The 12,285-nt window shown below is 31.7% G+C and overlaps 1 protein-coding gene across 3 annotated transcripts; it reads left to right on the top strand.

The window, feature by feature from the left end:
* Positions 1–623: 623 nt before the first annotated feature.
* LOC100785290 (E3 ubiquitin-protein ligase BIG BROTHER) lies at positions 624–7,902 on the top strand. Of its 3 annotated transcripts, none has more exons than XM_041007667.1 (8): positions 624–715; positions 1,039–1,251; positions 2,225–2,456; positions 2,931–2,968; positions 5,835–5,879; positions 6,475–6,602; positions 7,332–7,440; positions 7,582–7,902. In XM_041007667.1, exons 2-8 carry the CDS (start codon positions 1,111–1,113, stop codon positions 7,630–7,632), a joined length of 744 nt encoding a protein of 247 aa, XP_040863601.1. In that variant the 5' UTR covers positions 624–715; positions 1,039–1,110; the 3' UTR covers positions 7,633–7,902. The 3 variants fall into 3 exon arrangements, with proteins under 3 accessions (XP_040863601.1, XP_040863602.1, XP_006592970.1); XM_041007668.1 differs by having other exon boundaries at positions 629–715; positions 1,103–1,251; XM_006592907.4 differs by having other exon boundaries at positions 629–932.
* The last annotated feature ends 4,383 nt before the right edge of the window (positions 7,903–12,285 follow it).

Genomic DNA, 12,285 nt, shown 5'->3' with positions numbered 1-12,285 from the left:
ATGTAATTATATTATCAAATAATTAAAAACTATGATATGTTTATTTTTAAAATAATTGTTATAAAAATTAACAAGTTTATTATATATAATAGTTTATAATTAAATGTCAATATATAAATATTTTACATTAGTGTTAGGAAAAAAGATATATTTTACCTCTATATAATTTTTAAAATAACATAATAAAAATAAACAAAATATAAAAATAAGTAATTCACTATATAGCATTTAATTAATAAAAATTAAAATACCTAACTAAAAAATGTACACTAAAATAAGATATTCCATTTATGGATATGCAGTATTTCTCATAGTTAAAAATTATGATAAAATTAATATATAATATTTTGAATAAATCAAGATATCTTTTGAATTGAAAGTGCACTATTAATTCTTAAAATATTAGTAAATTAAATTTATGATCACATATTAAAGAATAATTTTATCACAAATAATATACACCATATTGGTAATAACGGTATAATAGAGAGAATAAAATATAAAATTGATTTTTTTACTGCAAATATAAATTGATTACAATCAACAAATTTTAATTAATTAAAAGTTATTATTATTTTTCAATTTTCCCCAAATCCTACAAATTGGCACAAAAGAGAGAGAGAAGCTCACTACACACCACATTGCCACACAGCATTGAAACCCTCTCTCTCTCTCTCTCTCTCTCTCTCTTCCAACCATTCCGAATGTGAACAAGGTAAATCAACTCTCGAACTTTCCTTCTTTCTCTTCTCTTTGTTTCCCGAGAACACAAAAAAATCTCACGACACTGCAATAGTCCCACCATTCTCCTTTTCCCTCCCAAATTTCTCTTCAATCTCACACCACCTGACCCCCAAATTACAAACCTTTTTCAATTTTTTTATTCAAATAAAAAAATTCAGGCTAAACCTCGTTTTGGGTCGGATTCGAAGGTTGTCTCTGCGATTCTGTTTTCCGTTCCTTTTAAGAATTTGTTGCTCAAGGCCGTGTTTGGTGACGCGTAATGTGGTTTTTCCTTTCTGTTTTTTGTTTGTGCAGTTGTTGTTGTTGAAGGGTATTTTATATATAGTGTGTAGTGTGGTGGTTTTTTCTCTTCTTGAAGGTGCAAAAATGAATGATGGTAGACAAATGGGGGTGAATTACGTAGACGCTGGGTTCCCTTATGCTGTTAATGAAAACTTCGTGGATTTCTTCCAAGGATTCACTCCTGTGCCCGTCAATTATGCCTTTGCTGGCTCAATTCCTGATCAGGTTTTTCTTTCTACTTCCATTTTTTATTTTTGGGTAAAATATTTTTTTTTGTTCCTCGAAATTCGGTTTTAGTCTCTCTAGAATTTTAATAATACCATTTTAGTCCGTACATAAGTGATGTGGTTTTAGACTTTTAGACTTTAGTCCCTTGTTGGCAAGGTTTTAAATTGAGGTTTGCGGTCATGGATCCTTGACATTGCAAAAAATTGAGGACAAATACGGTCATGTAGACCCCAAAAGCTTCACATTGCAGCTGAATCGCAGTTGCTGACCATTTTTTAGAACCTTGCTAATATGGGCTGAAATGTAGAAACTAAGAATGTACTATTAGGTTTTTATATGGACTAAAAGTGAATTTCGAGACATTTTTTAGGGACTGGAAACATATTTTACTCTTTATTGTTATTTTTGGTGTTGTTTCAATGTTTCAAAACTTGCTGGATGATTTAATGGTTTTGCTGACAAGGTTGTAGATTCATGCTACCCATGAATTGCTAATGTGGGTTGTTTCTGAAGTTTATTGAATTTTATTTACCCCAAATTATGGGAGTAAAAGCAGAAATTTCAGTCCTTTTGTTGTTATCATTGCTGCTGCTACCTAACAGTTAGGTATTTAGGTGATAGAATTCACAATGTTTGACATGGGATAATGGAAGATCTTTTTTTTTTCTTTTTTTTAAATAATGGGAATTGGAAGGTCAAGTACAAAAAATAATGTGAGAATGATAGTTACTTTTCTTTGAGTTGAATTGCAAGAGTGGATGGATAATGCTGCATTTGAAAGCAGCTGTGTCAAAGACATGCATGTCTCCCTTTTGACCCAATTAAATATTAAATTTTGTATTGGTGTCATTCGTAAGTGTGTTGAACATCGCTGAAAATATTCTCTTTTGTTTGTTTTATTAACTCATAGTTTACTATTGATTCTGTTTTGGTCTGTGATCATAACTATGTAATCTTATGTTCTGTCCAGGAAAGTGTCTACTGGTCAATGAACATGAATCCCTATAAGTTTGGATTGTCTGGCCCTGGGAGTACATCTTACTATAGTTCTTATGAGGTAAATGGTCATTTGCCGAGAATGGAGATTGATAGGGCTGAGTGGGAATATCCTTCGACAATTACCACTGTGGAAGAGCCTGCTACAACAGATTCTCCACCTAGAAGAGATGGAGTCACGAACATGCAGACCATCCCTGAAGAATGTTAGTGGAAATTTTATTTTCTTTTACTGTAAGCCTAGGCCTGTGATCACATTGTTGGTCTCTGCAATTTGGTTGTTGTATCTAAAATTCTTAATGCATTTTTTATCACTTTTAGGTGCCATGCTAATTGCAAATTAGTGTATATGGGATTTTTGGGATACGTGGTGTGGGGGGTGGTGGGGGTTGTCTGGTTGGATGAAGCTCATTATTGTCATTATTGGGTTGATTTTAAATGACTGTTTTAAATTGCAACTATTAAGAAAAACATGAAAATCATATGTTAGCATCTTTATTGTTTGGATTTCTTTTGCAGAGAGTCTTAAATAATGCAAACCTTTTTAGTGAAGCTTTTATTTTTATTTTTTTTCCTCACTTCTGAATTAAATTGAAACTACTATTTTAATTTTTTTATTATTCAGGAAATCTGTGTGAATCATAGTATAGTATATTAATTCTTTTAAATTTCTTTTGCAGGCAGTCCAAATCATCATGAGTCCAATAGTAGTAGCCAGGTAGGAAGCTTTCTTATTTATCGAGCCACAAATTTAGACCTTACCTAATTGAATCTTGATTTGATATCCAATCATTTGTCCCTGGTAGGAACACTGGGTCCCCTATGCTTGAAATTTGGGAGACACTTTTTCAATGATAGTTGGGTGTACATGACATACTTTAATGGAAAATTGTAATCTATCCACTGTACACTTTTTTGGATACTTAACACTTTTATTTGGAAATGTTGGTCAAAATGAATATTACTCAATTTAACTTGGGCCCCTTTGGAAATAGTCCATTTTTCAATTTTAGCAATTAACTTGTTTAAACTTTCAATATGTGACAAATAATCCTTGTAGTTTTAGCTTTGGCAAATAGTCTGTCTATACTTTCAATGTGTGACAAACAATGATAACCTTATCTCACTCGGTGATGTTGGCTACATGGATTACACAATGTCATTGGGCTCTCAATATGTGGCAAGCAACCTGTGATTTTAATTTTGGAAAATATCTTGCCTAAACTTTCAATCTGTGGCAAATAATCCTTGTAGGTTTAATTTTGGGAATTAATCACAAGGTATTATTTGTCATAAGTTGAAAGTTTAACTGAGTTAATTACCAACATTGAAAGCACCACTATTTGCACAACAGTCATAGTTAAACAGGGTGATTTGCAATTTAACCATAAATGTTTAGTCCCAAACTTACGGTACTGAAATCGAACCATGGATAGAGGATTGTATATAAAACATGGTTTTTATTCAGCTTATTAGGCTGGGTTGTAGGGCATAATTCCAATAAATTTTGGAATGTCAGAGTTATATCTTTACTCATGCCATCTGATACAAAACTGAGTCCAACAATGGCAAATATAGCAAGAACAAAAGAAAGAAAATGAGATATGTATTATTAGAATGCTGAAAATTACAGTAGCACTAGCACACTACTGCCCCAGAGCATAGCTCCTACAGAGAGCATGAGCTCTCTATTAATAACAAACTAAATGATTCCCAAAAGATGTCCCACTCTCTTGCCAACAAAAGAAAGAAAATGAGATATGTATTATTAGAATGCTGAAAATTACAGTAGCACTAGCACACTACTGCCCCAGAGCATAGCTCCTACAGAGAGCATGAGCTCTGTATTAATAACAAACTAAATGATTCCCAAAAGATGTCCCACTCTCTTGCCTGTTAGCTATTTGTCAACATTTTCCCAAATCAGTAACTAATTCCCCCCCTCCTATTTCTCTCTCTGCCATCTCACTACTCACCCATTTTTCTCTTATTTCTCCTCACGTAAACTTTCCAGACCCAGGCCCATGAGACAATTGATGGGCGAATTGCTCCCCTGGTGTCCATGTTTCCTTTTGGGTCCTAACATCATCTACAAAACAGGCAAAATGATTTTTTTTTTATTGATTTTTAAAGACAACTTAGAATTTTATGCTCAATGCAACGCATCAATGCTTTCATTTGCTTCACATGTCGTGTCATATACAAACCCAATACCATGATACTTGGGTACTTCACCAATACTTATTCTTTAGAGGTGATGCTCAATGATAGAATGGTATTGAGATGATGTTGGCAATAGACAATGATTTATGACAGACCTTTATAATTTCTTTTTTATTTTTAGTAATGTTCAGAAGTACCTCAGTTTGGATTTGCAAAATTATATGTCAGTTTTATTAATATTTTATACATATCTGTATATAATATACAATGCATGTATCATATCATTATTGAATGCAATATGTATCTGATATGTGAATCATGTCAGCACATATGGCCTTGAAACCAAAAAGAGTTTTGAAGTTGGGCATTGTTTATGTTTTATTATAACATCCTGTGGACCTATGCATATGCCTCCTATCGCATCTTTTCTAGGTATAGTTATTGATTGATGACACTTAACATCAAATAGTATTTGTAGTTTTCCAACGGTGTTATTTTTGCATTTTTTATACAAATTTGTTTACATATGTAGGTATTTAGGCTTGGTTTTCTCCCAAAACTGTTTTCATAGGGGAACCAATAATTTCTATATCATGTTTCTTATAAACCATTCTCAAAGTTTTATGCTTGCAAGAAATGTCCCCAAATACTCCTTTCTTTTTGAGTAAACTGAGCAATTAGAATGTTACTAAACCAAAAACACAAACCAAGAAATTGTACAGAAGATATGAAGACAAGAACGAACCTTTTATTGATTAGATATCAATCAGAAAATGAATGAAATCTTTGAAGAATTTTTCCTTACTACTGAGCCATTGCATTGTCTTCTTAATACTGACAATTAGCATTTCCCCTTCTACCCCTTCTATTTAAGCCAAGCCCCTGCCTTTCAACCTCTAACTAACCGACTAATTGATTGTTATTAATTTTTTTTGGTGAATAAATTTGATTGTTTTAATATTCTACTTTAACTAACCATTAACATTTGGGAATGAATAAAATTTATACAAAACATGACTAGATTTGTTGTTGCTTCGATGATACTCCATTTTTGTATTATTAAAAAAAAATAGGGTTTTTATCTCTCTCTCTCTCTCTCTTTTGTATGTTTTGCTGGAGCTCATTATTTAGGTCAAAATAGAATCCATAAAGATGTTATTTGAATCCTCTAAAATGATTTCATGTGCTACCTTGCATAACTGTTTTCTCCTTATAAGCTCTATCAGACTGGGATTCTGGGAATTATATTATTTAAAATGAAAACTTGAAAAAACTCGAGTTGAGATCTCTGCATTTCAATCTTTTAATGTCAACAAGTAGTTAACTCTTCTTTATATTGTTTTCAGCTTGTAACTTGATAATCAAGCAACATAGAAATTTATCCTCTGAAGTCTCTAATCCTTGCTGTTGCACTGGTGCAGGTCATATGGCAAGACAACATCGATCCTGATAATATGACTTATGAGGTGCGATGCACTTATGTTTTATGTGTAAATGCTGATGTATGTAAGCATCCAAAGTTAGCATGTTTCTCGATTCGAAGTTTGTTTAGAGATTGGAGATATTGTTGTAGGCTTTTGCATTCAAGTTGTTTGGTGAAGACTTCCAAATGATTTTATATTTAAAATGCCCCACCACACAAGCTCATTAAACTTGAAACACCTAAACACTTGGTAGTAGGAGTTCTAATACCGTGTCAAGAATCAACTCCCTCTAAGATTAAGCTGGGTTAGGTGAAAGCTCGTGAATAATTTTATATCCAATTGTTTCAAAGAACGTCAAATTAACCTGAAATGGTGCTTTATATGATATCAAATTTTATTTAAATAATCATTCAGATAAAAAATGGGTGTTGCCTTCAAGATTTAGAATTTTTGTGCTACAGAAAAGAGCTGTTTTGAAATGTTGCTAATTTATTTTGATGATTGAAGTTGGGCATTGTTGAACTTGGTGCTACTTTATATTGTAATATTTTGAGCTTTCAATTTTATTGGTATTTTGAATAGAAGTAGGATTAGAAATCATGAGGATCAATAGCCAGTGATATTTTGTAAGTGACAGGAACTACTGGACCTGGGAGAGGCAGTTGGGACTCAAAGCCGGGGTCTTTCCCAAGAACTTATTGATATGCTTCCAACCTCAAAGTACAAATTTGGTAACTTATTCAAAAGAAAAAATTCTGGGAAAAGGTAAACTCCTGGTTCTCAGTTTTTTATTATTTTAAATGGAATAGATGAAAACGTGGATACTAAAAAGTTGAATGGTGGCCAAGCAGTGTATTGCATTTTTGAGGAAGATGAGGTGTATATGGAGGAGGAATGGAAATTATAACATTTAATCTCAACAAATTGTTATCTTTAATGTTAGAGAAATCAATCTATTGAATAATTGAACAATATATGACAATTGGAGGGAAAATTAGTACATGCTTCATGCTTGTTGCATTTATAAATTATAGAATTATCAATTTGTACTTTCCCTTGTTTTCATCACCCTTTAAATATATAATCAATCAACAGAGAAGAAAATTCATTTATACGTATCCATTTTCATTTTTTTTTATTTCCTCTATTCTTCGTCTCAATGGTCTTGGAAATAGATTATTTCCTTCTGTACTGTGGTTGACAGTATACAATGTTTTGATAGTCTTAATTATGGTGACTAGAGTTCTCTACTTTCATCCCATGCCTAGAGAAATTGATTCAATAAGCTCTAGTTTTATATGTAGGACTTGCATTAATCATAGAAATTTGATTTCATATTTTATTATTATTATTATTATTATCATCTTTTTCTGGACCATTAGAACTTCTGTATTCTAGATTTATGATATTTATCCCACCTTTTTCCTGGTTTCAGTCTCGGGCTATAATTTCTACTTTCAGATTGTACTAACAATCAAATTGCATTGCAAACAGGTGTGTAATTTGTCAGATGACATACAGAAGAGGTGACCAACAAATGAAATTACCATGCAGCCATGTCTATCACGGTGAATGCATCACCAAGTGGCTTAGCATTAACAAGGTATACATTTTTAAATCCATTTTTTTAGCTGACCAAAAAAAAAAAAGGTATACATTTTTAAATCCATTTTTTTTTTCTTTCTTAAGTTCACTTGAAACCTATGTTTTTACACTTTGTTGTCCCCTGTTTCGTTCTTTTCAGAAATGTCCTGTTTGCAACACCGAGGTTTTTGGCGAGGAATCAACGCATTAGCATCAAGATGGCAAAAGGGATCCTTTTTGCTCTATTAATTTTTGCTTCTCATCCAACTCTCCCTCTCTCTCTCTCTCTCTCTCTTTCTCTCTCTTTCTCTTTAAGTTTTAATTTCTTACACGTAGGTAGATGTAGTATGAAGAACTCTATGGCAGCTCTCACAATATATGTTTTGTTTACTAGAAACAACCTAATGGAGTCGCATCTTCTAGTGGTTAATGTGTGATTTTGTGTATTCATGCAATATATATTCCTCTTAGCTTTTGTGCCCCTTTCTTTGTTATTTGGGATTGAAAAATATGCTTCTCAGCCATTGACCAACATGGAAAGTTTTGAGATTTTGGAGTAAGAAATCTCATGAGCATGCTAAATGGATTGAAAAATGAAATGTGTGTGGGGAATGCTCAGGGATATGGAGATCTTAACTTGAGAAACTTATTCAGCTAAGAAAAAATGGGTTCACTCACAGACTCACTTATTTAGCTGAATAGGTGCAATTATACTCAGGTAATTTATCTCTCGCCAATTCTTCAGTGAGTAGACGCACTTAAACTGTGCTTGTTAATTAAAATATCAATGACTGAAAATTGGAATAAAATTAATTAATATGTCAATTGTTAATTTTTTAATAATAGTAATAGTTATTATACTTTATCATTAACAGTACATTCCCTTTATTTTAGACGAGCCCAATTCAGAAAAATTACTATGTTTAAGGAGGAAAATGACCTCATGCGGACCGAAAGGGATAAGATGAGATTGCACCTTCTCCAACACCACCTTCACACATTCTAACATAGTCATAAATCAGCACTATTTGATAAAAATTGAATGGCTTAAAATTCATATGGCTATTTGAAGTTTAATTTAGTAAAAAAAAAATGAGCAAATGAATTTTGATCTAACGATTCAAATTAATTGAATATGTGAAAACATTAGATGGTGACTGTCAGGATAGAGATATAGGGGATATGGTTTCTACAGGGAGGGCATGCAGGTCCCTGAAACCACTGGACAAAATTACAAGGAGAAAATTCATCTTGGACTACAATACATGTACTCAAATGTACTCACGTGTAAGGATCCATGCATCTCCAAGTCTAAAGTAAAGAAAAGTATAATAATTAATTATAATATAATTTTAAATCTTATGTTCTTTCTTATGTGTTAAATAAAAAATATATATAAAACACCTTTTATGTTTTTAAATTATTTCATTTATTTTATTTATCAAATATTAAAAACTATTGCTCTTAATTATAATAAATTGCTCTTAATTTCTAAGGGAGTTGTTTGTGTCAAGATTTAAAATTGTATTCCTAGGAATCACTTTTCCAGAAATATTATGCATGTAAACATTATTCTTATGAACATGTTTGTTTGATATAAGTAATTTTTGAAATTTTGAAAATTTATTTAATTAAAAAATAAAAGAAAAAAATCTGGAAGAATAAAGTGGTGATAGTTAGTAATTATAGAAAATAACTTTTATTTTAATGGAAATACAAGCTACCCACCTTTGACCATGAAAATAAGAAATAACATAAATAAATATGAGTAAATTATATTATGGGATTCAACCATTCCTGAACATGTTTTTACAAAATTTGTACCAAAATTGGGAATGATCCCCCAAGTCCACTTTTCTGAAATTTTTTGTTGATATCTTGAATCAAACCCCCTCTCCGGAGGTAAATCATTAGTGCATGTTTGATTTATAGTTAAAAATGTTACGACATGCATTTTAATATAAATCCAACTAATAAAAGTAAAATAAACAAAAAAAAAAAGATTTTGATCAGTTGATAAAATTATTTTTATCTCAAAAGTAATTTTACAATAGATTCCTAAACATATTAATGATATGAGTTTGAATAGTTTGGTGGAAGTGAAATTCTAATCTCAGTGCTGCTATTGGTAAAAAAATAAAATAAAAATCCAGTTGTAACAGGAATTTAATAGTAGTACCAGGTACTCAGGCTATCTTTATCCGTGGAACGCAGGTTTCATTCTCTCACAACCATCAGTAAATTAAAAACAAGAGTAATAAATAAAACACACAAAAGGCTCAGTTTATTAATTCCCCTAACCCCCTTTTAAATGCATTCTGAGACAAGTATTCACTGACCACATTAATTTGTATATGCTGAATTTTGTCACAAATGCAAAAATGAAGATAAGGGTAGTGTGCCTGCATTTATCCCTCTGAACTGAATTTGTGTGTTTCCAAGAGTAGTGATTGCAATCTATTCCACCCATTAAAAGTTGAAACAAATGCGTTGCTTTTATTAACAAAATAACATTTCTTTTCTTTTATAATGGGGAGGCTAAAGATTTTAGGAACTATTTTATGTGAATCTTTCTATTCAATGTTTTTGATATATTCATTGCCTTGCTCCCCCTCCATCCTCTACCACTTGCAATGAATATGACATGGCAGAGTCACACAAAAGCAAGAAACAATGTTTTTTTCTTCTTCAATGGAGGCAATTGATTCATAGTCTTTTTTCTCTCTTACATCCAAGCCTGCAATTTACACTTTATGCTCTATGTAGCATCCAAGCCCAATCTACACTAATGTTTGATAGAGCATCCTGACACATGATTACAATCAAGGATGCTTGGACCTGGACAAACTATTAAGAAGTGAAAAATTATTAGAGAATCTAAGATCAGTATATATTCACACTCTTGATTAATATTTGCATAACTTGTATTTATATTTTTCAATTTTCGAAGAAGAATTAATAATACTTAGTTACGTGTCATGATGTGAAGATTAATGAAAATTATAATAATCTTAGATTAGCTGATAATTTATTGAAGAAATATGAGATATTTATCAACAATACATAGTGAGGGCTACAGGATTAATACACAATGTACCGTATATCAGCTTTGATACACAAAGAATAATGAAAACCGACTGAACACATTTCACATAACATGGAGAGAAATTGGTATCAATTTTTGGGGGAAGTGCTGAATTATTGTGCTTGATTGCAAATGCTAACAATATTGCCAACTATACTATTTACGGAATAAGGACTGTTGATAGCATATGGTGGTTATTCACATGAACAGTATCTGCATTAGTTGGACAGAAAATAGAAGCTTGATTTCATCCATTAAATCTAATCAATATATTCTTTATTCCCACAAACATTTTTTTTTTTTGAGAAAGAACTTCATGTTCAATGGCTTTATGCAAATATTCTCGAAGCATTATTTCACATGTCAAGGACCAAGAAATAAGAATTTTGATGATTTACTGCTCATAAGTTCCATGTCATTTCAAGGAACATTTTCAGATTGAGATACCATGCTTGTTAACAATCACCATGTGCAACTACTTCAAAGACTTACCAATCCTGCCTAAAATAGTAATACTCTCACTCTACAAAACTATAGCTAACTATAGTCATGCTTGGATAAATTTTTTCTAAAGTAACTAATAGGAGAAAAAAAAAAGTAAAATAAATTGTGCTTCTCACCTTAAGTTATAATCAACTACTTAATCATATCATTTTTTTTTTGTGTAGAAGTAGATAAGAGAGATTCTACAAAAGCTTAGAAGCATAGATTAATTTTAATTTATAGAAGCTCAATTCATTTTAACATTTTAATTTATAGAAGCTTGATTCATTTTAACTTTGATTACACGGATTGAAACTATGCTATAAGCACAAGATAGTTATGCAACTTCGATTCAAAGTGGGATTAAAGATCAACAACTTTTTGAATGAAGTTAAGAAGTTGGTTGATATACTTCTCCAAATTGGCCTGAAAATTACATTATAAGGTTATATGTCAAGCAAGATACTCCTAAAAGGTTTTCGTTTCAAGTTGGTTCATAAAATTTTCACAAACTAACTCTGACTCTGAGTATGATATCAAGCCAGCTTACACTGTATCATCTTTAGTACTTGAAAATAACATTTTCTTCTTTGCCATTTCCTAGAAAATAAAATGCTAGGAGCCTAGGACCTTTTTTCCCCCCTTCTTTAGTGATCTACTTATACTCAAACAGATCATAACATCTGGGTTGAGTAGAAGCAACACTGTTGATTATGCAAATTGAAAGACAACATCAACATATTAATTAAGCTTCCTTTTATGGATATTTTGGGTGAACGCCATGATGTGTAATGGATTTTGAATTTGAGAACAGAATAGGCCTCCTAAAGAAGAAAGAATAATTAGATAGAAATGGACTTAATTCTCATTGATTGATAAAATGCATTTACAAGAATATATAACCATCTGCCTATGCTGTCCATACATAATAATATATAGATCCTTCCTATTAGAATTCTAACCAATTCCTTCTAGAACCAACTCAATAATATATCTACTTGTAAGACACATAATCAGTCAATTTCTAAGGTGCTACCACATTCCTTTTGGGCCTGCTAGATTCTCCAGTTTGGGCCTTCACAGCAGCTATATCATCAATCTGGTCCCCCTAACCTCGGTCATAACACATTATGCCTGAAACACCATCTGTGATATTACATATGCTAAAGGAAAATTCTGCACAATTCACAATCCTGTGCATCATCAATAAGAATTTCCACCATTCACTATCTTCTACAATCTGCATTGAGAGATATTGCATACTAGTCTTTACATATGTTTTCCTTTTGGAAGTCT

Source organism: Glycine max, chromosome 12 (assembly GCF_000004515.6).
Source record: "Glycine max cultivar Williams 82 chromosome 12, Glycine_max_v4.0, whole genome shotgun sequence".
Classification (NCBI taxonomy): domain Eukaryota; kingdom Viridiplantae; phylum Streptophyta; class Magnoliopsida; order Fabales; family Fabaceae; genus Glycine; species Glycine max.
This window is presented reverse-complemented; position numbering and strand designations above follow the sequence as displayed.

What these genes read in the sequence shown, in the direction of transcription:
- LOC100785290 (XM_041007667.1), top strand. Translation starts at nt 1,111, where the DNA reads ATGAATGATGGTAGACAAATGGGGGTGAATTACGTAGACGCTGGGTTC. An exon ending in AGTCCAATAGTAGTAGCCAG is followed by an intron (nt 2,969 to 5,834) that starts GTAGGAAGCTTT and finishes GCACTGGTGCAG; the next exon opens with GTCATATGGCAAGACAACAT. An exon ending in AGTGGCTTAGCATTAACAAG is followed by an intron (nt 7,441 to 7,581) that starts GTATACATTTTT and finishes CGTTCTTTTCAG; the next exon opens with AAATGTCCTGTTTGCAACAC.